General features: G+C 36.9%; 1 protein-coding gene across 1 annotated transcript in view; it reads right to left on the reverse strand.

Moving 5' to 3' along the window:
* The window catches only part of ABCA13 (ATP binding cassette subfamily A member 13), a 152,908-nt gene that overhangs the window by 105,285 nt on the left and 22,791 nt on the right, over nucleotides 1-24,832 (reverse strand). Inside the window, exons 10-21 of the mRNA XM_087747914.1 lie at nucleotides 24,087-24,200; nucleotides 22,934-23,024; nucleotides 17,253-17,429; nucleotides 14,833-15,133; nucleotides 13,882-13,996; nucleotides 12,320-12,649; nucleotides 10,475-10,544; nucleotides 6,331-6,465; nucleotides 4,821-4,962; nucleotides 3,415-3,431; nucleotides 2,218-2,380; nucleotides 1,138-1,356 (exon numbers count right to left, since the gene is read on the reverse strand). Of these exons, the coding sequence (XP_087604040.1) occupies nucleotides 1,138-1,356; nucleotides 2,218-2,380; nucleotides 3,415-3,431; nucleotides 4,821-4,962; nucleotides 6,331-6,465; nucleotides 10,475-10,544; nucleotides 12,320-12,649; nucleotides 13,882-13,996; nucleotides 14,833-15,133; nucleotides 17,253-17,429; nucleotides 22,934-23,024; nucleotides 24,087-24,200 (1,874 nt within the window). The remainder of the gene's footprint in view (nucleotides 1-1,137; nucleotides 1,357-2,217; nucleotides 2,381-3,414; nucleotides 3,432-4,820; nucleotides 4,963-6,330; nucleotides 6,466-10,474; nucleotides 10,545-12,319; nucleotides 12,650-13,881; nucleotides 13,997-14,832; nucleotides 15,134-17,252; nucleotides 17,430-22,933; nucleotides 23,025-24,086; nucleotides 24,201-24,832) is intronic.

Here is a 24,832-nt window from a genome sequence, read left to right on the forward strand (position 1 = left end):
ATAAATTTTAACCAAACACTATGTTTGGTTTGTCCTTGTTGTTCTAGAGAGTTGTTCCTGTTGTTTCTAGAGAGAATGCAGTGTCCCACATCAGAGACTTTTCAGATGAAAATTTTAAAGTAACAGACTTTTATGATAGCTGCTAAAAAGGAAACCCATTTTGTGACAAATGTGTCTGCATATGCCTAATTGTACACTTAAGGAGAAGTTCCATCAACTTGACATTTATTTCCATTGAAGCATGGAAGTGTCCAGCCCTCCACACAGTCTAGTGTGAATCAGAAGGTAAACAAACTATTTACACTGCCACACTATTAGAAGAGCATACATTTTATTTCTGAAGTTCAGAAAATGCAGTTTGCTATTAGTGAACAAGAACCCACCTTGTATGGTTTACTAGTAGTTTAATATACATGACGCAAAAATGAAGAAAATCTAGTCCTATATCAAAAAAGTAGCAGCCTAAAAACACTAGCAAACATTCTCGACCTGACAAATGGCAAATCCTCTGAGATCATGTCAGAGCTCTAGCTTGTTTTTCCTATTGGATTGTTTGTTTTTAAACCCTTTCACTTATTAAACACATTTAACGTCTGAATTTGACAAAGAAAAAAGATAATGGCCTATTTAAAAAGATTTTAACAAGCACTGCCTTTACCTGCCTTTTCTGGTTTTCCAGTGTTCCTACTACTGCAGGTGAGGGAATACAGGATAATAAATACATAAAGTCAGTGTTGACTTATCTGAAAACTCAGGGCGAACACACAGGAATTTACTTTCTATCTGCCTCTCCAGCAAGAGGGAGGTAAGGCAAACAGCGTGAGGCAGGAACCACTGTAGCTGCTACCAGGGTAACCATCTCTACTTCAGTCAAAACATGATTATTTGATGGTTCTGTATACTAGATTTTTAATCATTGACAGTTTCACTACAAATACATTCAAGTAAAGGTTAGAAACTAGGAAATCCATTTTCAAGGCACAATTTCAGAACATGAAGTGTGATAAAAACTCATGGAAAACCTGCAGTTTCCATTCGCTTCTACTTGGAATTTTGCATTAGCACTTTGTTTGAGTGGCTTGCAAGAGACACTACCAGTTTATTTGACAGACTTCAACAAAAGAAAGGAAAACTTACCCACTGACTTGCTGATTCAGTTGTTCCTTTGTCCAGCTAGGTGCCTTCACTGATGCATAAAGCAGCAGATGTTCTCGCACCGTTAATATGTTGAACAGGACATCATACTGTGGGCAAACACCCAGCTCTGTCCTGATGGCAGCCAGATCAGTACGTATGTCCTTTCCATTAATAATAACGGTACCAGAGCTCGGTGGATACAGACCAGTCAACAGTGATCTGATATACAAGAAAAGAAAAAAAAAAAATTCAGCAAGATCATGTGTAATGACTGTATTACATAGCTCACACTTGGATTTCCTGAGGCACGTCCTAGCATCCTTAGAGCAACACCAATTCAGCTAAGCAATTATAGAAACACCGTTAATATTTTGGGTTTGGGTTTTTTGTTGGTTTTGGTTTGGTTTTGGTTTTTTTTTTTTAAAACCAAGATCTCAAAAATCCTTCATTTCCTTACTTCCAGAACAAAATCATTTTTTTCCCAACCAAGTATAACAGCCCATTGCTTCCTTTTTCATGTGTGTATTCTAGCTGAGGAGTAATTCCTAATAGGGTCCCATCTTCCATCACTGGTTTTATTACAGATGATCATAGTTAACATAAAGGTAGAAATACATAGACTTCTTAATTAAGACATTCTTAAATGTCATTTTTATTTTATTATTTTTGTTTCTGGTCAACTGCCAAGAAAGAAGTCCCTTGCAGCCTTTAGGAACAAAGCACAAAACCTCATAAAACTCCACACTCTCCATGTGATAGGAGTACACATGGGATGCCAGAAAAGAACACTTTCCTGAGGTATGTTTAACTCCACAACTAGACATGTCCAGCTCCTACTTAAGTTGCTTCTAAACTATGACATCATGGTTTCAGTAGCACAGAGGACCCAGTTCTCTGTTCATTACATTGCTTTTGTTGTAGACACATAGCTTTCGCTTTCCATGTGCTTTGGGGAGTTTATTAAATAATTATTTGGAAAAAAAAAAAAAAAGACATAGGAAAGAGTTCACAAACATTTTCAGGTGAGAAAGCACAGCAGAGACCAGAGGGGAGTGTAACAGCATTAAATGGCAGTCTTACATGACCGTTGTCTTGCCAGCTCCATTAGGTCCCAAGAGCGCTGTTATCTGACCTCTGTGGAAGGCGAGGCTGAGATCTTTAATAGCAGCCTTCTGGCCATCCATGTGCTCTTTGGTGAGAGACAGCAGCATGACACCAATGGTGGCTCCTTCGACGCAAGGGCCTTTCCAGCTTGGAGGTGCTGGGTCTGTATGGGGAAGAGCAGCAGATCAAGAGCATTGCTGAATCTAAACATATGTGTGTGTGTGTATAGGGAATAACAAACTGAGATGACCATATGATGCAGATCAAGTTGACTTCCTTTCTACGTCAGGAGGAAAGGTTGGCACTACTTTCCCAACATAAGCACAGTCAATAACCAGCCCCATAAATATATTATTAACATGTAATATTTTATTGACTCATTACAACTGAGAAATCCAGCAGTAGGATTTTTTTTTCTTTTAAAACAAAGGCAAGCCAAATTGGAACGTTAGTCCGAAGAAATAGAAACTGTTATGGATGAGAATTATGAGAAGAGGGAATTATCCTTTTTAATATGTATCAAAATATATATGTTCATTTATAATATTGATACTTTATATTTTATGTGATCATTTTATATATAATTAAATAAAATTTAAATAAATATTACAAGATATAATTATGCTCTCTATAAAAATATATAAAAATCATATAAATCAAATTATACATAAAAAATTATATCATAATTTCAAGGATTGGTTTGTTTAGGCTGGGAATGAAGAATTTTTTTGCTCCTTTCACAATCAGTTTTAAGTTTAGAAAGAACTTTTGCCAGAAGCTTGAGGTTACCTTCCAGCAAGGCACTACCAGCAGCTGTGACATTTCTGAGGTCCTTCTACCCATGAACCTCTCTTCCCATTAGCTTCTCTGTCTTTTGGTCTGGAGACTAAAACCACCAACAAATATTATTAATGGCCTTTCCACTGCTTCCTAAATTTGCAAGTACATCCTGGAACTTAACAAAAAAATGTAAAGTACCGAGTCTCAGACAATGTATCTTGGGTAAGATTCAGAGGACAAGCTCCAAAATACTTGGAAGCAGTAAACTGATTACCCTAGGACTTCTCCTAAGAGAAGTTCCAAGTGGGTACTCAGCACCCAGGTCTCTGCCAGCCCTAGTCTAGTCGTAGTTCCAGCTTGTAGGACTTATGCTCCAGCCTTTCTCTGACACACCTCTGATTTCCAAAGCGCTTTCCACGCCCACTGAACATATATATGGAACAAATGCAGAAATTGCCCGGGAGCAAGTCACTTTGCTGTTCCAAGCAAATTATCCATAAATGCATTTATGCCTTTATCAGTACAATAAGAACCAATTCTTATGAAAAAGAGCAAATTCTTTTGCCTCCATGGCAGTGTTAGAGTTCACACACAGGCAATTTGCTACTGAGCATGTGATGTGCATCAATTTAAGCAGAGGGGAAGTTAGACAAACAGATTCACAAAGTTGTAGGCAATCACTTGGATAGATTGAGTCAGAGACCACACTAGTAACTTTTCGGACATAGGAGAATTTTTTTCTTCACTTTCCACAGAGGATGTAGTCAACCCAAGGGGAAACATTGAAAATCTTCATTTTAAGTAAGGACCAAAGACAATCATCTCAACAAAATGGAATTGTTCCAGATTGCAGAAATTCAGACAAAATTAATACTGACAGTTTTTTCACAAATGTTTAAATGAACCTCAAGACATTTTGAAGTTTGCCCTACTCTAGGAGATACCAATACATAAAACTGCTGAGTTGTTCAGCTTCTTCACCTATGCTACAGACAACTGGATCATTTCCAAGCTACTGTAACTTCCAAAACATAACAACCCATCATATTGTTCTAAGGCCCAGGAAGGAATATAAGTGAGGGTGACTTACTCCTTCACTCAAAAAACATAAATGAAATGTGAGAAAGTCCTTAAAGAGACCTGAGAGGGGAAAAAACCTAAAAGAACTAAATTAATTTTAAGCAAGTGAACAAAGAAATAGAAGACCAGTGAAAGTATCTGAAGGCAGATAAAAATTAATTACAATAACAGTAGCTTTTTAAACAAAAAGCTAAGAAGCAAAGACAGAAAGAACAGTGATTATATAAGAGGGAAATAAGAAACAGAAGGGAAAGAAATGAACAAAGACAATTTTTCCACTGAAACAAGAAGCAAATAGAAACAGCAGAGGAGAAGGAGGAAGAAAATCAAACTGCAGGAAAAAGAAAGTTAATAAAACACAACACTTTTCAGATTCAGTAAGAGCATAAAAGGGTCCAAGCAACTTCAGAAGATCCTAACAAAGCCAAGAGGTAATACAGAGGGACAGGATGAACCCAAGAGATACTCATTTTACATTTTTTAAAAGAGTTTTCTTAAATATTTGTGTACAATAGTTTTAATTGAATGATTCAAGCATTACAGGTGACAGCACAATTAACAGTTAGTATATAATGTTCATAGTATACACTATATAATGGAGGAGAGAAAGGGACAAGATCTAAACACATAATATAAGACCAAGCAACAATAAAAGCAGATTTATCAAAATCAACACACCATTCAGAAAAGAGACGTTATTAAAATGCTATTATGACTACAAACCTTTTTCTTGGAAGTTTTTGTTGAAGAAAACCATATTAGAACTCAGATAATATCTCTTCCTCCTCTCTGCACCACACAGGTTCTTCCAGTAGGAAACAGTAAAGGGAAAGTACCATCGGTTCTTTAATCCAAATTTTCCTAGATGATAATTATGATAGAAACTGTTGCAAAATTTATAGTCATTTCATACTTGTTTGTGGACTACTAATGTCCTGTCATTACTTACAAAGAGCTGGTTAGACCATTTAATTAGCTCAAACTCTTAGCTGCACTTAACAAACCTTAATAAAGTGGAAAAAAGTCATTTGGCCATAACACCAGGTCCTGCCATAAAATAATCAATCCTTGGTGATACTGTGCTTTACCCTATCTCCAAATCAGCTTTAAAGTGTAACAGAATCATAGACTTAACAATACGGAGGCACAGCCTAACATAATCTTGTAACCTAGAGGAAAGAAAATGCACCAAATGGCCTGCCAAGGCAAACAGCCTTTATTATTATTATTATTATAACAATAATCCATTGCACCAATCATTAAAGATTATTTTTCCATTACTATCTGCACAATTTAAACAAATCAGCCAGCATAAGAAACATTTATTCTAGCACACAAACAGAAAGGTCAAAAATATGTTCCTACACACAACCTAAACTTTGGCATTGCCCGATCTTTCTAGGCTTCACTTACCAATCACACAATACACTCTCTGTGTGTTTGGAGTTGCATTTCATTGACACTGAAGGGCAGGTGTCAATTTAAGCTAAAGTTTGTAAAATTCAATTGTATATTCCACACAGCCCTATGTTTCAAGGCAAAATTCATTTTTAATTTTTAAAACAAATACAGAGCGGCTGGAAGAAAAAGTGACATATGCAAATCAGAGGAAAGGTAGATTTCAAACAACTAGTGAGGCATTAGGCTACAATTAAAAATGCTTCAACCAATTCAATAATATTCATAAAACTTGGTTAATGAAAAAAAAAAATCCCACTACTTTCTGAAAATATACTTGAAAGTTAATTAGCTTTCTTTATGCATTGGACTGTGGACTGACTGAGAGCAAGATACAGTTACCAGACAGTTTGAAGTCTTTGTGATATGAAAACATGTTGTTGTTCATGGGTTTCAGCCCAAGTACTGACTTAGAATATTCACCATTTTCACAGGAAGTTTTGCTACTAGACTGAGCTCTGTTACTGTGAAGTACCAACAAATTGCTAAGTCCTTCATATATTAATCATCCCGGTAAGCATACAAAAGATATTTCATGCCTGGCTACAAATTCTAGTCCATGTGTTAGCACTACTCAATATTTATGTATATAGGAAGACTTTCTAACCCAGTCCCTAAAGGCAATCAGACAGTTTTACACATCAAAACCTCAACTCAGAAAAAGATATGTTTTTTTTTTTAGTTGCATACAATGAGGAAAGCCAATTCTACCCATTCTATTGAGTAATTTCTTCAAAAACATGAAATAAGAACAACACACCATGATCTTACCAGGAATAATATTGCTGAAATACCAGCCACCTATAGAATATAAAATGGAGTCAAAGAACATCATCCAGCACATCCATCCAAAGGTCATGTATCCTCCTTGTGCCGTTGACTGGTGCACGTTATTCCACTGAATTCCTGGTAGTAATAGCAATAATAATGATTTTTTAAAGGTCAAAGCTAAATCAGTACAGCATTAAAGATCACAAACACATCAACGCCACACACTTCTGGGTATTTAGGCACTGACACAAAAAAGACCATAGTTAATAACAGTAATCCTAATGAACAGAAGTGAATTGTTATGCCTCTACAAGCCTCTGTTTAGAACAGCAGGTGACACTGTTGCTGACAAAATGCAGAGAAGCTGTTGTAGAAAGGGCTGTTTATGAAGTTTTAGCTGGCCCCTAATTTGGCAAAAGAAAAAGAACTACGACTGACCAAATGGGGCACTGACCTCTTCAATGAATCAAGCTTTATGCCATTCTGCTGATATTATAAAGAAATGGGTTACACAAAGTTCAAAGTAATTTCTATAATGCTAAATCTGAAAACTTAAAACTGCAAATTATAACTAAGAAGCAAGTATTTGTGTGCAATGACTGTATTCAGAGGTAAATTGGAACAACAAACTCACTGAATAATTGCTTCCTAAAATTATTAAATTGCAGAAGACATGAAAGGAAGAAAGAAGGTACAAAACACTAGAACTACAGAAAGCTACTATATTGCTAAATGAAAACCAAAAGTAACCAAACTGTAGATTTACAAAAAGCATTGCATTTTTTTCTGAAAATCCTACTTTGTTTGCAATACAGAGGTTCATGATATTGTTTCTAGAATTCTTTTTCTACGATTGTGAAGAAAAGCAGTTTTTCCACAAAACACGTTTTGCCCTTTCTTTGGTAAAGATGAGTAATTTTGATGAAGCGTCTGGCGGGAAATTTAATATTTTCTGCAACTGTCTCTTCCACTCTAACCAACTTTTGTATCATTATTATACTTTTTCAATGTCTAGTGGTTTGAAACATCCACTATCACCAATATTGATCTTGCAGTAGTAGTAAAAAAAGAAAGGGATTACATCCCCTTATATATTTAGATACATAAATGCATATCCCTTGTAGACATTTATCAAGGGCCCAGACATTCACTTCTTCCTTTTCTAAAACTTCAGCATCGACAGGGGTAGCTCTTAGCCTGGGGATAGTAGGGATCACCATCTTAAAACATGTAGCAACCTCTTAAAACATCTAGCCAGTTTCCAAACATTTTTTTCTTCCCAACTCTTAAACATAATAGGCTGTTCTCATTCATTTCTGCACCTGCACAGTAGCTCAGTGGGGATTTCACTAGCTGCCTCCAAGCTCGCAAAGGCAAGCTGCTACTCAGGTTGAGTACGAATAGGGTTACACAGGAGAAACGTACAAAATACTTTATAAAGGTAATTTTTTTCTTACTTTGCAATGTATAATAGTTAAATATTCATCTTAGCGTTATGTTGAGAGTGAATGACTTGCGCTGTTCTTGTTCTGTACAATATTGTTCTCCTAAACCTCCATTGTGTTATACACTAGTGCATGTGTAAGCCCAGACACACCTACCAAGCTCAAGAGTAGTCCAACCCAATGAACAGGAAGTCAGGTAAAAATGCCAGGAGGCCTGCATGGAAGAACAAGGAGCTCCTGGCCAAACTAAAACACAAAAAGGAAGCATACAGAGGGTGGAAGCAAGGACAGATAACCTGTGAGGAATACGGAAACATTGTTCAAGCATCCAGGGATGAAGTTGCAAAAGCTAAAGCCCAAATGGAATTTAATCTGGCCAGGGATGTCAAAGACAACAAGAAGGCCTTCTATAAGTACATAGGTGACAAAAAGAAGACTAGGGAAAACATGGGCCCATTGCTTAACAAGACAGAGGACCTGGTTAGACAGGATGTGGAAAAGGCTGAGGTACTGAATGCCACCTTTGCCTCAGTCTTTACTAGCCAGTCTGGTCTTCAGAAATACCAGGTCCCAGAGACCAAGGGAAAAGTCTGGAACAAGGATGATGTACCTTTGGTGGAAGAGGATCAGGTCAGAGAATACTTAAGCAAACCGCACATACATAAGTCCATGGACCCTGATGGGACACACCCAAAAGCACTGAGGGCACTGGCAGATGTCATTGCAAGGCCACTCTAATTGAGATTGATCTTTGATCAACCATGGCAACTGGGAGAAGTGCCCAAAGACTAGAGGAAAGCAAATATCACTCCTAACTTCAAGACGGCGGACACAGGGAACTACAGGCCGGTCAGCCTCATTTCGATCCCTGGGAAGCTGATGGAGCAGCTAATCCTGGAAACCATTTCCAGGCACATGAAGGACAAGAATGTCATCAGGAATAGTCAGCATAGCTTCACCAAGAGAAAGTCATTCTTGACCAACTTGATTAAACTTCTACAATGAAAGGACTGGCCTAGTAGATGAGGGGAGAGTAGTGGATCTTGCCTACCTGGACTTCAGTAAGACTTCTGACACTGTCTCCCCTAAGATCCTCCTAAAGAAGCTAAAGAAGCACGGGCTGGAGGAGTAGGCAGTGAGGTGGACAGCAAACTGGCTGAACGGCCAGACCCAGAGGGTGGTGATCAGTGGCATGAAGTGTAGTTGAAAGCCAGGAACTAGCAGTATACCCCAGGGGCCAATACTGAGTCTGATCCTGTTTGACATCTTTGTTAACGATCTGGACAGTGGGGCAGAGTGTATCCTCAGCAAGTTTGCCGATGACACAAAACTGGGAGGAGTGGCTGATATGCCAGAGGGTCACGCTGCCACCCAGAGATGCCTGAACAGGCTGGGAAAACAGGCTGACAGGAACCTCATGAAGTTTAACAAGTGCAAAGTCCTGCACCTGTCAAGGAACAATCCCATGTACCAATATATGCTGGGGGATACCCAGCTGGAAAGCAGCTTTGCAGAAAAGGACCTGGGGGTCCTGGTGGACACCAAGTTGAACATAAGCCAGCAATGTGCCCTTGCCACAAAGAAAGCTGATGCTATCATGGGATGCCTTAGGCAAAGCATTGCCAGCACTTCAAGGGAGGTGATCCTTCCCCTTTATTCAGCACTGGTGAGGCCACGCCTGGAGTACTGTGTCCAGTTCTGGGATCCCCAGTACAAGAAAGTCATGGAGGTACTGCAGAGAATCCAGTGAAGGGCTAGAGAGATGATTAAGGGACTGGAGAATCTCTTCTATGGGGAAAGGCTGAGAGAGCTGGGACTGTTCAGGCTGGAGAATAGAAGGCTCAAGCAGGGATCTTATGAATGTACATAAATACCTGAAAGGAGGGTGCAAAGAAGAGAGACTGAGACTCTCTTCAGTGGTGTCCAGAGACAGGACAAGAGGCAACGGACACAAACAAACACAGGAGGTTCCCTCTGAAGATCAGGAAACACTTTTTCACTGTGAGGGTGACTGAGCACCAGCACAGGTGGCCCAGAGAGGTTGTGGAGTCTCCAGCCTTGGAGATATTCCAAGGCCGTCTGGACACAGTCCCAGGTAAGCAGCTCTAGGTGGCCCTGCTTGAGCAACGGGAGTGGACTAGATGACCTCCAGAGGTCCCTTCCAACCTCAACCATTTTGTGATCCTACAAAACTCCTTGTTGATATCCTCTCCAGAAAGCAAGCCTTAGACCTGCCACTGACATCAATGAGGACTTCCAAGAAACTGCTCTAAATATCTTGCCAAAGCTTCCTCCACTGGACTGAGAAAAATAACATATTAAATGAGTGAAATAATATTCAGTCAGATGCTCACCCTTAGGCAGCTCTACTGAATTTCACTAAATATAAAGTCTGCGTTTGCATCTCTAGAACAATTTCATTGGCTGGATACACTCATTCTGTCGTCTAACGGGATGCGGAGTTTTTCCTCCAACCTGCATTGCAAATAGAGCAATGGTAAACCCACTTTAATTTACTGCTAGAAAGCAGCACAAGCTTAGCTTGGTTTTCAAGGGACATTAAAAAGGTTTTTCTCCTGTTATGATCCATCCTATTAACTCATGATTAGAGACTTTTTTCAGAACAAAGTGAAAAATGTTTCCAACTGTAGTTTTTTAAATAATAATTACAAAGCTTTTCTTCTAACCAGAGAGCTTACCTATTTCTTGGCCCTCAAATAATGTAATGAAAAATACTCCTTGCCCAAAGGCAGTTGTAGACAGAAGACACTACAACACCAAAGGAGAAACAGGATGTGAACATCAAATAAAACACATCATTAACAACCTCCATGAAATAAAAGCAAGCACAAAATAAATAGATCTTTGTTTCACATAGGCTAATAGTCATTATTTCCTTTTATGTTTTAATAATACTCCCTCACATACTGCAGTAGTATTTGTTCCACCTTAAAGAGCTCCACTGACCTAGTTATTAATACTGGAAAGCATTATTTAACTTTATAACAAATTATAAACCATCATAAACTTACCACATACTGAAAACATATAACGTATAACACTGTAAAAGTATGCAAAGGAATATATTTTCTGTAGTAAGAGCAGTGGTCCTACTCATTTTTATAAGACCAGAACACAAGAAGAGACAGAAGGAACACGCACACGGGGTACTATATGCTGACCACAGCATTTTTGTGCAAGGAAGTAAAATTTTACTTCCAAGAAGCAACATAGTCACGCTGTATCACAAAAATACAAAATGGAAAATGAGCCAGTTAGTGAGGTAGTACAACAAGGAAGCGTGACTGGTGATCAATGGAAAAACACTGGTGAGCTCATGAAGGCTGATGGGGAGATCCAAAACATTACTAAAATTAATAAGCAGTGATAAAGTTCTGCAGTTTTAAAGTGAGCTGAAATAGAAGTTCATTTTAATGCAATTAAATAAGGTTTCTGCAATATTTGACACAAAAGGAACACAGCCTGCCAGCTGTCTGAAGAAAGAAGTACGACCTTAGAAAAAAATTCAAAATCATTAATGGCATAGACTACATTTTTGTACAGAGAAGTTCATGCTAATGCCCATCAACTGAGTCCCTGCCTCTTACATTGCTAAGGCTTCACCATCTCACTTAATAGTCTCTTCCCTCTTTTCAAAAGTTTTTGCCTTTTTCACATGCTGCTGCCTCTAATTTTCAGCACATGCAGAACACCTGAAGAGTTACTTTGAAATAACTGATTTTGAAGTGTGCACGTTATCTGATGCATACTTTTCCCTCTCTGTGGCCCAAAGGAGGGGAAAAAAAAGCAACAATATAAAAAAAAAAACCAACCAAACAAAAAATTCCACCCTGCCTATTTATGCCCGAATTCTGCAGTCTTACATCTGTGCTTACTTGTATGCAAAGAACCAATATATTTTATCTGACCAATTGACACTGAAAAAGTGTCCATTTTTTAATAGTGTATGAATTATTCCGCCAGCTTAATTTGGTACGTGAGTTATTTTGACAGAGTGAAGGCATAACGTGTGAAATATGGTTTGCATTGTACGATGGTGATATTTGATGTCCCAATCAGGAATACAGTCTGTTAACACAGAACAAAGACATAAAACAGCCTATGGCATACAGAAAAAAGGAAAGGTCATGGAGAAACCAATGCCAAAGAAATGTATATCTCAGACTGCATAGCTAGGTAAGCACTAAGCAAATTTCTGATTAATCCCCAATTGTACTCAACAGAGGATTAATCACTAATTTTCCTGCAAACAAATAATGACTTTCAAGAGCAGCATTTCATCAGATATCCGTATATTTTCTGTAGGTTTACAAAATTTCCCTGAAAATTTATTTTTTATTACTTTCTACATTCAAAACATTTTCTCAACTGGATATCTGTTAATGTGACTTATTTCCAGTGAAACACAAAAGCAAACAGAAACCTGGGAAAAAATAAGTAAATTGTAGTCTAAAGTTTCAGAACTATAGAAATCCACAGCATGGTTGGAAGAGAAAAATTACAAAAGGAAAAGAAATATTTACCATTATAATCTTGTTGGTGAAACTCAGCTGGTTCTGCAAGACCAACAAAACTATGTAGGGTAAAAAACTGATCATGTACACAAGGCTGGCACATAGAGCTGCTGTATTGGCACTGCTAAAAAACGCTGCCAAAAAATAGCTTAACATAATAACTGTAACTCCAAAATCCAGGAGAAAAAGGAAGATGAGGAAGCCATTGCTATAAGCAAAGATACCACTTGCTTTTAAAATGATGGCCAGAACACAGCTGCTTATTGTGAGCACAATGACGTTCTCCAGAAACCAAGCAAAGAAATGAATGGCTGGATGTACACCCATTGTCTTCATATACTGCAAGACAACACAGTAAAGAGAGTTAAAGCTCAGAAACAAATTTTCTTCTCTCTTTTTTTTTTTTTTTTTAAGCAAAACATGTTGCCACCAAGACACTACCAGATCCCCAGAGGATGTCATCTTCCCCTTAAATTATTCACTTCTTTTCCTTTTTCCTGTGCTACTCCTTCTGCTGTTTTCTCCTGGATCAAACATGGTTCTGAGCATAGCTGTCTCTGAGCTTATCACATACTAACACAAGGAATCCCAGTGCTTGGGCACAACTCTCTCTTGCATAGGGTTGCAGGACCATATGTCAGATTGCCAGGTCTCCCAGTGAGGAGCTTGCCTCTTTATGCTCTAAAAAGTACTGAGGATACCTACAGGATTGTATAAACAAATGTTTTTTCCCAGACTGTTACTAAACTAAAAGTAACGTATGGATATGTTTGTAAACCTTTTTGTATTAGCATGCAAATAATAATTTAGCCAGGTATGAAGTATCACCCCTCTGTTTTTTAAAAAAATGCTTTTGGAAACAAGCTAATACTACTTCTGAAGCGTTTTTCATAAGATAATAAAAATTAACTTTATTAAATTGATTTAATATTTTAAAACATTAAAAAAGGCCTATCTTACAGCACAAAGTTTAGAGAAATGAGATAATTTCCCAAATTTAAAAAAAGATTACCCCAGCAGTATAAAGACCAGTATAATTCTTCAAAAAAAAGTATATTTATCTAAACAGAAAATGTATCATAAAACCCCTTGTCCTTCCACATGCTTAGCATCTGCTAAGACTAGCTGTTGATATAAGCAAATAATAGTCTCATTTTTTCTATATCACCCTCCATTATTTTTCTGATAACTACACAGTACATGGCAAATTTTTAATTTGGTTTAAGAAGTTTCATCATTTTAGAGCACATATAGTAAAACATGAAAAAGAATCCAAAATAAAACCCACCCTAATCAGAAGGATTTTTTCCAAACAACAGTTTCCAGCTTCAACTTTTGTGGAACCTTTGCTTATTGCTTTTTGTCTCAGGGAAAATATTTGCATACTAAGAGGACTGATGCTCAAACAATGTTGTGAATCTGAGCTGGCAGCTAGAACTAGAACCTACTGCCCAGAAGAAACAAGTGAAAGCAAAGCCAGCTAGACATAAAAGTACCTCAAAGTTTAAATTTTGTATTTCAGTACACTTTAATAAATAAGCTTTATTTTTAGAGGCTAATCTGCTTCTTACCTCTTCAAGATTAATTTCTCTTTCATAGACCAGCTTGCGAACCATGCCAGCAACTGAAACCATCCATGTTAACATCATCATAAGGGGGAAAAAAAACCCTATATTGTTCAAGAATCTATGAAAGAAAATATACGCAGAGTTGTTAGCCCCCAAAGGTAAAATATTTTTTAGCAGAATGTTAATAGGTGAATACTGGGACTATTCTCAAATTACGCACAAAATAAGATCTGACATGATCAATAAGGCTTATTCTTGTTCAGGTTAGAATTGCTTATTTTTCATGTAATGAGATAAATATATGTATTGGTACTATAATATTACATCAGTATTTGTCAGCAATACAACTGATGTAACCACTCTTTAGGGCTCCATTCAAAGTCAAACAAAATCCAGATTTGTGTCCATAGCAAAGTAATATATTTGGACACTAAGGAATAGCATGAGCCAGTCAACTTTTGCCCCACTTTAACAGATTTATGACCACTAACTAATTTTAAATTCTAATAATGAGAATGTTTTGATGGCTTTACAAAGAATAATCCTACTCTTTTTCTTTTGCTTCATCAACTTTACACTGTATTTCAACCCATACCAGGGACCAATTCACAGTTTGTATACAGGACAACTAAGGATAGAAAGGGGGTTTCTTAGCATAATCTAAGTTAGTTGCACAATATGTTGACACAGTCTCTGTCCAGCAGACTACTCCACAGTACAGCTGCAAACAGCTCATAAGGGGTCATTTGCCAGACAGAAGTTGCATAATGTGTTGTGGTCACAGCTGTTAAACAACATTTGCTATGCTGTAATACTCTGGTATCGGACGTACTGGTTCAACCCTGTGCTGAGATATACATTCACCCACTACAAAGACCTAGTAGCTTCCCAAGTCCTCTGGCACTAACCTAGTAAGGATAATATACTGAATTAAAAAGCTGAAAGTTTACTTACAGATCACTGGTATGACAAGGGTAAGGCATGGCTTGCACCTGAATGGCTGGCTCCGAGGTATCTGTCCCCGTCTGTGCTGAAATAATTGCCCTTTCAATCATGTCTTGAAGAGGAATAAAGATGTGGTTGTATTTAAACCCATCAGCTGGCAACTTCTGGGGATGGGATTTCCACGCTGGGTTTTTAATCAAATCTGTTCTCATGCTGTAGAGAACACTGGTTCTAATCGTATATGAAATGTGTCGTGGAAGGAGATTGCTAGAATCTTGTGTCTTGTTCTTTGGTGTATCGAAGATGATACCTGACACAAGAAGAAAAGGAGTTTCATACCCAAGCTTATACGATTTATGTTATTTACATAGCTAACTCATGGCCAATTATCATATGATAGTAGGATACATTCACCTGTCACGGCAGGCCGCTACAGTTTCTTGATCCCCCAACACAAGAATGCTAGGTTTCATAGAGACTTACATTTTTTACATTCATGAATACAAAATGTAAAAAATTATTCACCTGGTAAATGTGTTTGCAACAATCATTTTTATCTGAAAAAATTCCTTCTGTGATTTGTTTTTTTGAATTGCGGTTTATTCTCTTTGTATCCAGATTTAACCCCTTTTTGGGGACTGATCTCAATTTCACAGTGAAAGCAGTGGCCATAAAATTTGTCCATCAAAGGATAACAACCCCTGGTGGTGAAGTAAACAGTACCAACACAGTAAAATTTACTCTGATTTTTAATTTCTGAATCAATTACGAAACTTTTGTTTTAGCACAGAAGAATTTGCATGTTAATTTTCTCTAGCTTTTTAAAAAAAAAAAAAAAAAGTAGATGAAAATTTAATCTGTAGCTGGAAAGATGAAGTCAAATACAGCAAATTGGTTGTATTTTCTTTCTGGATGACCCAGACTTTTTAAGCCTTCTTAATGAACGTGAAATGTTGACCTTTTTTTCCTTAGGAAAGGGGAGACATATCTTACCTACCACCTGCTTTCTGAAAGATAATATGATATAGAATACTTTGATGTAAAGCTTATTTTTTCAACTGGCCAATTTCATTTTCCCATTTAAGCAAACATTTAATTTCCTAAGACATTTCATGAGACTATGAAAACTTTGAAGACTACAAACAAAGCAAGCAAGGAAAATTCCACTTTAGTTTCATATCTTACCATGGAAAGGAATGTATGCCTATATCTGAGCATGTAATATTGACACATTGGACACATTAGGTCCCTTAAAATGCCATCTTCCCTCTTTAAGCATGTGAAGAGATTATAAAGGCCACAATACTGAAAATACTCCTGAAAAATATCTTGGCTTATGTTAGCATATGACCCTTCCCTATGTAAGTGGAAGCAAAATGGATCTAGAACTTGACAATTCAATTTTCTGAGGGCTAAAATCTATCTGTCTGTTTCTTCCCTTGAAGGGGCAAACAATTTCACTCCCTATGAAGTACTCCTGAGAAATTTGCCTTATCTCATGGTATGGCCTGTTGGTTTTATATTGATGGAGGGTGGTCATTTCCACATTCTGCAAATGGGGGTACTGTGCAGGTTACAGAACAAACGTAGGATTCCAGACTGAGAAGTTTCATTCTCTAGAACTGCTTTGACGTGTCTTCTGTTGTGTACTTACAGGAGTCCAGAGAGACAATAAAAAACAAAACAACAGGGGGGAAAAAATATGTGGCGCACTTTATGTAGACTTAAATAGAGCTCTCTTTTGGAAAAGCTACATACAACTTAAAGCATTTTATGTGAGAAAAGAAAGTGTGTGTAATAAGAAAAACATTCTTGTGTTTTAAACTCTTTTGTACAATTAATTAATTCTCAGCAATAAAGATATAATGCAGGAAAAGGATAGAGTGTAATCCCAGGGAAGAAAAGAAATATATCCGTTGCTTAAGAATTTATTTACTCTGAATAAACAAGTTAATTTCTCTGAGGTGTTGGTTTAAGAATAAAACTTAACAAAAAAAACCCCTTTCTTTCCTTCTTTTTGCAAAGCCAAGAATATAAAATTAAAATTCAAAAGAATGTAAACTGGATGATCTTGTCATAATAAATAGTTAAGTTTCCTCAGTACTATACATCTTTCAGCTCTTTTTATTCTACTTTAAACATTTATGACTATTCTTTTCAATATTTTGTTAGAAACAACAGACTCCAAGGATTAATTTGGCAGTTCCACAATTGAAGCAACAATACAAGTAGTCTTTACAGCATATATTACAGTATTCAAATGTTAGGGTATACCTCTAAGGTAAATGTGCTTTATTTTTCCTATGTTATATGCGTTTTAATACATACTTTGAAACTGTGTAAGCTTAACTTACCTTATCAATAAACACAGACAACATCTACAATGTCTGTTGTTTTCGGTCAATATACATTTTAAATACAGTACTTACTAGCCAAAAAATTATTTTGCTGCATAAGTTCATGAGCCTTCTCCTCCAATTTCTCAACAGAGTCAAAAGGCTGGAAACGGTCCAGTAACACACAGGAAGAGATATTAACTACAAGCTGTGACAACAGGTCAATCTGTTTACTTGCTGAGCTGTTAAGCATCTTGTTCATCATTGTTTCTAAGATGAGGAAACAAATTGGGCTTCCTTAGTTTTAATGAACAAAACAGAAAGGTACATTCTCACTTGCATATCCTATAAGAGTAAATACCCTTTGTATTTAAAAAAAGGAAGAAGTTTTAAAAACATAGGAATTTTAGTGTGAACTTGTGGAAGAGTAGTTCATGTTTCAGTGGCTTTTACAAGTCCTCAGCTACATTTTCCTTCAATTTTAGAGCAAAAAAAGTAACAAATTCCAGCAAAGTTCTAGAAAGAGACCATGTCCTTGAAGGGGTAGGACTTTCAACATTTCCTTATCTTTCCATAACTACTCCTACAGATACAAGCAAGTTACTGTACTTCGAATATCACAACAGAGATCCATCTCTTTCATCTAGTAACGTATTAGCCAGTTCTTCTCTCCTTGACACTGCAAACATTTCAAGCACTATGTTATATAGGGCATAAGTATTTTGACTTGAGCCCTACATTTAAAAAGCATCTGAATAAAGCCTACAGGCCCTCCATTTTGACTTTGATCTTATGTATGGATCCAGGATGAATGTATACCTCAACCAAAGCCTGGTTTCCAAAACCACTGAACCTTTGGAGGAATTAAGATCTTCATCCATTGGTAGAGAATGTAGAAATAGTGCTATATCTTTATGTTTGAGAGAATAACAAGAAGGATAGCATGATCTAAAAACAGTCTTAACTCATCTGGATTTAATGGAAATATCTGAATTTCTCAGGTAATAAACAATGTTATGAAATATCCAACAAAGGTTCCATCTTAAATTTTTCAAGACTCACTTGAAGATATAGGCTTTAAAAAGAATAGGTGATGACCTCATTTCATAACAGTGGTGACAGACAAACCCTCGACCACAGATGTTATTCAGTGTCAGCACAGGAGATATTACAATAGGAAGGTAGATAAGTGGAAAAATGTATGGAGCAGTCTGAAGAAGAGATATGATTACCGGTGATAAAGGATAAAGATCACAAGGAGAAAACAGAGAAACTGATAGTCTAGAACCCAGAAGACAGGCAAGCAATGACAAGGTGAATTCATGGGTTGAGAGAAAACAGCACCAAATGTAGATACTATAAGTCTTATTTACTGCTATCCTTGAGGAGGATCAACAAAGGAAATACCTATGCTGCTACTCATTTTGTAGCATTAGAGAGAACAGAATATTCCTAACACTAAGCCTAAGTAGTAAGGTTAAGCTTTCAGATATATTTTTATATTTATATATATATATACGTGTGTGTGTGTAATTATACATAGCCCTATATATATATACACACACAAAAAAAAAAATCACCACAGGTCTCTTCACCAGCTGATCTTTGAAAGACCTTAATTTGAAATCAATAATTAACTAAAAAAGCTTCTCTCTTATGAATTAAACTGTTGAATATTTTAGCATAATAAATACCAACTAGCTCTGCTTGCTTGGAGTACGGCATACTTAAATGTTTCTGGAAGAAAAATATTGTCTTTCACAATGTGCATGAACTTCTGTACTGTAGCATAGAAGTAACACATATATATGAACAGATACAATTCACAGGAAAGTTTTAGAATTAAGAGCTATAGAATCGCATATCTTGTATTTTTCCCATTTATAAATGTAGCAATTATGAATAAAAAACTCGGCAAATCTGTTTTCACTATTATCTTCATACTTTGTTACATACCAATTCAGCTCCCGTCTTCCACTTAGCTTGTTTAACCTATCATTAAGTAACTGGGAGGAAATATAACCATTTTATGTAAATCTACTAGGTAGAAGTGCTATTTAAGTAAAAGTTTGCAAGAAGAATAAATTGGAATAAACCAGCAATGAATGAATTTAGGTCAGAAATTAGGAGTAAGTTTCTAGTTATCAGGTGATTTTGGAGGTGGCACAGTGTTCAGTGATGATGTTAGAGCTATTTGTTTCCAGCTTTCTATAGACACATAAAACTATTTAATTACAATGTGGGAAGCAGGGGGGTAGCATGGAGGAAAGCTGCCAGTTTTGATTTTGTTTTTTTTTTTTTACCCTGGCTGTTACATCCCAGGTCACATGTAGCCCTCCATAAGGGAGATTCCTTGGTAGTGAAAAAAATACTTCACATCTGGGAGAAATCACAAAAGGACAACAGAGATACTCAGCAAGCAAGAATCTAAAAGAAGAGCCTGCAGCACAACTGCCTCCCCGTGCCTCTTGAGAGGTTCGTAAGGACTGTGCTCAGCAAGGAGCTCACAAGCTCTAGCAGGACAGGGTTTATATAAAATTGGAAATTATTGCAAATTGGAAATTATTGCAAATTGCTGTGTCGGAAAGCAAGCAGAGAGGAATATAGTTGCCTTGCCCACACAAAGCTAATTTAGAAAGTAAAGAAGGGTTTAAAAAGAAAACCACAAATTTTTCTGCCCTCAGTTAAATATTTACTTTGTTCCACGTGAGTAACACTAACACAGTAACTCTGTAAGAGTTTTAGAAATTGATAACTTTGCAAGGTCTTATAGCATGATAATTTTATAGAGAGGTTGAAAGAGTTTTACATCAATCCACTCTGTGTCCACAACACTTTCCAGCAGGAGTAGCAGGGTGAATAACATGTCACTAAGACTGTTAACCATTTTTATAACATTGTAGCAAATTAAAAAAAAAAGATACAAACACCTTGGATTTGAGCATAATTAGAAGTCAGCATAATGTGAGTGTAGATGTAATAAACCAAGGGAATATTTGCTTTAGTTAGAAGACAAAATACATAATCACACAGATTAGATTATTATAGAAAACTTTAGCTTTGGATGGAAATAAACAGATTGTGAGTGGTAAAACCAATAATGTATATGGATACATTTAAGACTTTAATTGGATCCAAGCAAGATAATTACAGGACTAAAAAACTGGTGCAGTATAAGAGTAATGAAATTAAAAAAAAAAAAACAAAAAAAACCAAAAACATAACAACAGAGGTTTACAGTAACAACTGCACATGATGATAGACTAATAAAATGAACAAAAACCCATATACAAAACCTACATAAAGTTAAGAGGGCACAGTCACTTTTCAAAAAGCAAAGTGACAAAACAAATCTGTAAAAAGAAGTGTAATCAAAGTGTAAATGCAGAAGAATGCTCTGGCACTTTGGACAAATCAGCTTCACAAAGACATAAATGCTATTGTGATCTATAGCCCATATTGATTTTCACTTTTTATAAGATGTTAATTATATCGACTCTATTCCATTAAAATAAAGAAATCCTAGTTTCATAAGCCATTCTACTTAAATGATTTCCTGTATTCACCATCCAAGACTATTAACCATTTATTACATATTGTCAAATGTCCTTAGCTCTGTTAAAAAGCTAAAAATTGAGAAACACATGCACAGATTTCTGTGATGATGTTGCCTGCAACAGTGAAGATGGACCTGATAGCTCCAGAGATCTTGATACCTACCTTAATTAAATAGTTTGCCTATAACCTATCATGTAGTTCCCAGTGCTAGATCCAAACAAACAAAATCCACCTATTACTCAACTAATATATTGAGACAGCTGTTTCCAGCAGGCCTTGCAGTTTAAGAGACTTGCTCTTTCCTGCCTCCTATCTTTCCAATTGTGTGATTCTGTGGGGGTTTTTTAGTTGTATTGTGATCCAGCTTCACAATGAGGGGTGAGCTGTGCCTGACCCAGACTAGGCAACAGTTCAGTGATTAAAAAAAACTTACTTTCTGGATTGAATTCTGGACACCATTTGCCATTTTTCTTAGTGAAAGTGTGTGCAGCTAGTCCTAGCCTTCAAACACAGCCTTCAAATGAAGGCCAGTTTCGATTAAATCTCACATCCTGTGTGCAAAAGCCAGGAATTTCAGCTCACACCAACCATGACAGCACCAGCTCAGGACAGTAGTAAAAATTAAGACTGAGAACACACTTCATCATTTGCAAGCTCTCAGGAGCTTAAGTAGATTTTGTCCATCTCCTGATTAGAGGAAGGTGACAAAATCCAATAAGAGTTGCACTTCAGGTACATTTATTTGTTTGTTTTAGCTCTAGACTTAGTTCTTTGACTGTAGAGCAGACTTAATAACCTGTATTGCTGTAAAGTCCATTTTTTTCCAGCAATGAGGGCCACACAGCCTCTTTATGGGGGCATCTGAGAGATCACCACTGCCCTCCTCCAACAAACAACTGGAACAGATTTGTGTCTGGCTCATAATTATCCTAACACTCACTGATAACAAAATACACAAATCTGTCCTCTCTACCACTATCCTCCTCTATGAAGCACCCAGCTCCATTTGTACATGATGTCACACTGTCTGTGTTTTATCCCACTTTTCTCTCTTTCTGGTCCTCAAAATCATGAACTTTTCTTAAATGACATTAGACTCTGCTTTGGTATCATCAATTCCTTCTGGCACATGTCAGCAACAATTTAATTATCATGCACCTACCCTACTGACAGCAGGACATATTGAATTTTTTCAGTTATCAAATTCTTATAAAATCTTTAATTAACTTAAATTTCCAGCATATTCCTTTCTTTTCTCCTCCTTAATTCCCTGTATACCCAAAATTACTCATAAGCATCTCCTCCATTATAAACTGGTCCCCTTGGGATATCTGTCTGGCCCTTGGAGGGCGTAGTCTCTACTCCTGGAGGTCTGGCTGCAGGGCTCAGTACCAATGCAGAAAGAGTATAGCCAAAGATGGCTGTGACCCAGGGGGACACTGCTGGGCAGCCCCATGCAGACACCTGAGCCAAGGCCACTCCTTTCCCATCAGAGCTGCACAGAGCTGTGGCTGGGCCTGCCCCAGGCTGCAGCTCCCATCACTTCACAGCACGGCTGTGGACCTGGCCATGGACCTGATGATCTGGGCCCAAACCCCTACCCATGGGGTGATGTCCGGGCCTGGCCTCAGCATCGCCCCTATGGCCCTGCCTGGCCGACCCAGGTTACTCTCTACTGACCTGAGCCCAACCTTGCTACTCCCTGATTATAACCATATCTCAGGCTTTTCCGAGGCTCAAGGAGACAACTAATTCTCAATAAGAGGAGAAAAAAAAAATACATACAACTTTTGATTAAACACACTGTATCCAATCTTATTTTCTATTTATTTCCATTTCAAGTATATAGATTTCCTTCAAAATTTACTACAAAAATTTACTACTACCTAATGGAACTGTGGATACCAGGATTACTTCTCTCTTCCCTCCTTTTAAGTATAGCTCTTATGTTTATAACTGTCCCATGACAGTTTGCCACTTGTAATTTGTTACCAGATTTTTTCAAGTCTTTCAATACTTCGAAATGCATATTATCCAGTCACTCAGAAGAAAAAAGACAATTAGAAATATTTGAGACTAACTCAACAAAAGAATTTAAAGTCTGGTACTTTAGTATCATTCAAGTAGGTAAAACATTCAATTTTAACTGAACGTAGTTCTAAGTTCAAGTTAAAGTCTAATAAGGGTAATCAGTACATGCACTTTTATGTACATACCATATACTTGCATTTTTTTAATGAGTTTTTCCATGTCAATATCCAAATTACTTTCTATAAAGTGCTTTATGAAATTGCTTTGCAGTGCTTCCTAAAATGAAAAGTGTTAAACGTTACATAAGGTTTAATCTTCTCTAAAGAAGTGAAAAATATACATATGCATTCATGTTCAATTCCATTACCAAGACTTCCTGCATAACACTGGAGAAGTCACTTTGCCTCTCCATGTCTTCAGTCTTCCCCTCTTAACAGGTTAACTCCACACATTTTAAATAAACAGCAGAAAATATAGTCCCCATGGCTGTACATCACTGTCCTCCTTTACTGCAAATATTTTAACTGCAAGTCCATTCTAACGTCCTTGCAAGTCTGTTGGGACAGAAACCTATTTTCTTTTCCTGCAAGACTTTTGGGCCATTATACTATTAGCACTGGCAATAGTAAAATAAATATCTTTTAAAACCTGGCATTTGGGAATTCCTTTTGCATTATTTTAACTTCTTTACCTCATTTGCCACGTTCTAAGGTGGAAAAAAACCTATTAGCTCTAAAAGAACATCCTGGGATCTGCAAGTCTTATGCATGATTGCTAGCATGATTCCTTAATTGAACTTAAAAGTAACAGTTCAGTTGATTTGTATGGGCCATGTCAGGATTCTGCTTATTTTCCCAAAGTGTAACAGCCATGCATGTTTTCACAAGTCAAATATGGCAAAACTAAATTTTATTGGGGAAAAAAAAGACATAAATATATAAAATGGGAAAAATCCCAGTAACAACAATGCTCTTTTTTTTTTTTTTAGACAATATTTCCCACATCTTTTTTTTTTATCAGTTGCACACATATTTTACTTCCTACAATCTTACATTTGTTTTAAATAAGTGTATAAAGCTTGTAGGTGTACCTACTTGTTTTATTTCCCCTGTTGCCTGGCAATACTGGACAGTGAGGTAAGATCGCTTTTAAGTATTCTCACCTCAGAATATTCTCAGTATCACACTGTAGGCTCATAACCTAAAGCTGATCTGCCTCTTTTTCAGCTCTTTCTAAACCTGAAGCCAGATAGATGGCCAGTTTCACATATACAGAAACTCTGTCTAGATCACATAGTAAATAACAGGAAAACAGGAAGCCCTCCCACAGTTCACCAACCTGCAGCCGTGAGACCGTGAGGACATTTCCACTGGTTTTAAAAACCTCAGACATCCTAAGCCATGTCTCAGAATAAGTCTTCAAGTTTTCCACAAAACCAAAAGTGAAATTAGCCTGGGAAAAAGAATATATGGAGACAAATGAAGTAAAAACTGTGCACATCAAGTCTTAAGAAACAGGAAAAACTGGCACACTTCAGATCTTCTGCAGCTCCCTTCCATTTCACTTTCATAGTCAGCAGTAAGGATATCCATGTTTTCTTTTTCTACTTAAGAAATGAAAAGTATTTATTATAGTCTCTGAATACCAAGCAAATCAAAGAAAAGTCTTCCTGCAGTGTGTATGTTTTCTACCTGAAGTATCATAAAGACCTCTTTATTTTATAATGTCTCTTTCATACAGAGTATCATAAAGGTGCCTCAGAAAGACAGTAAAAAAATACAATTAGGACCTATTCAAAAGAAAGCCTTTGCAGACCTTGTGGATCTTTCATTCAAACTACTTTGACTGAATATACAATGAAAGTGAAAGTTGGAAGCGTGGTCTGGACAATAAATTCAACTGACCAATCAATCTATTTCAAAAAACTCTCACAGAGGAAGACTTGAGTATACCAAAATATTCTCTGTCCCAGTCAAACATAAGCTACAATTTCTCTCTCAGCCACTGGCAAACAACCATCAATTTTTTTCCAGCCTGTTTTAAACAGATCACAAGTGTACTCGAGATTAGAAAATATTGCACTA

Source organism: Nipponia nippon, unplaced genomic scaffold, assembly GCF_047370975.1.
Source record: "Nipponia nippon isolate SJK-2023a ecotype South Korea unplaced genomic scaffold, ASM4737097v1 scaffold_1, whole genome shotgun sequence".
Classification (NCBI taxonomy): Eukaryota; Metazoa; Chordata; class Aves; order Pelecaniformes; family Threskiornithidae; genus Nipponia; species Nipponia nippon.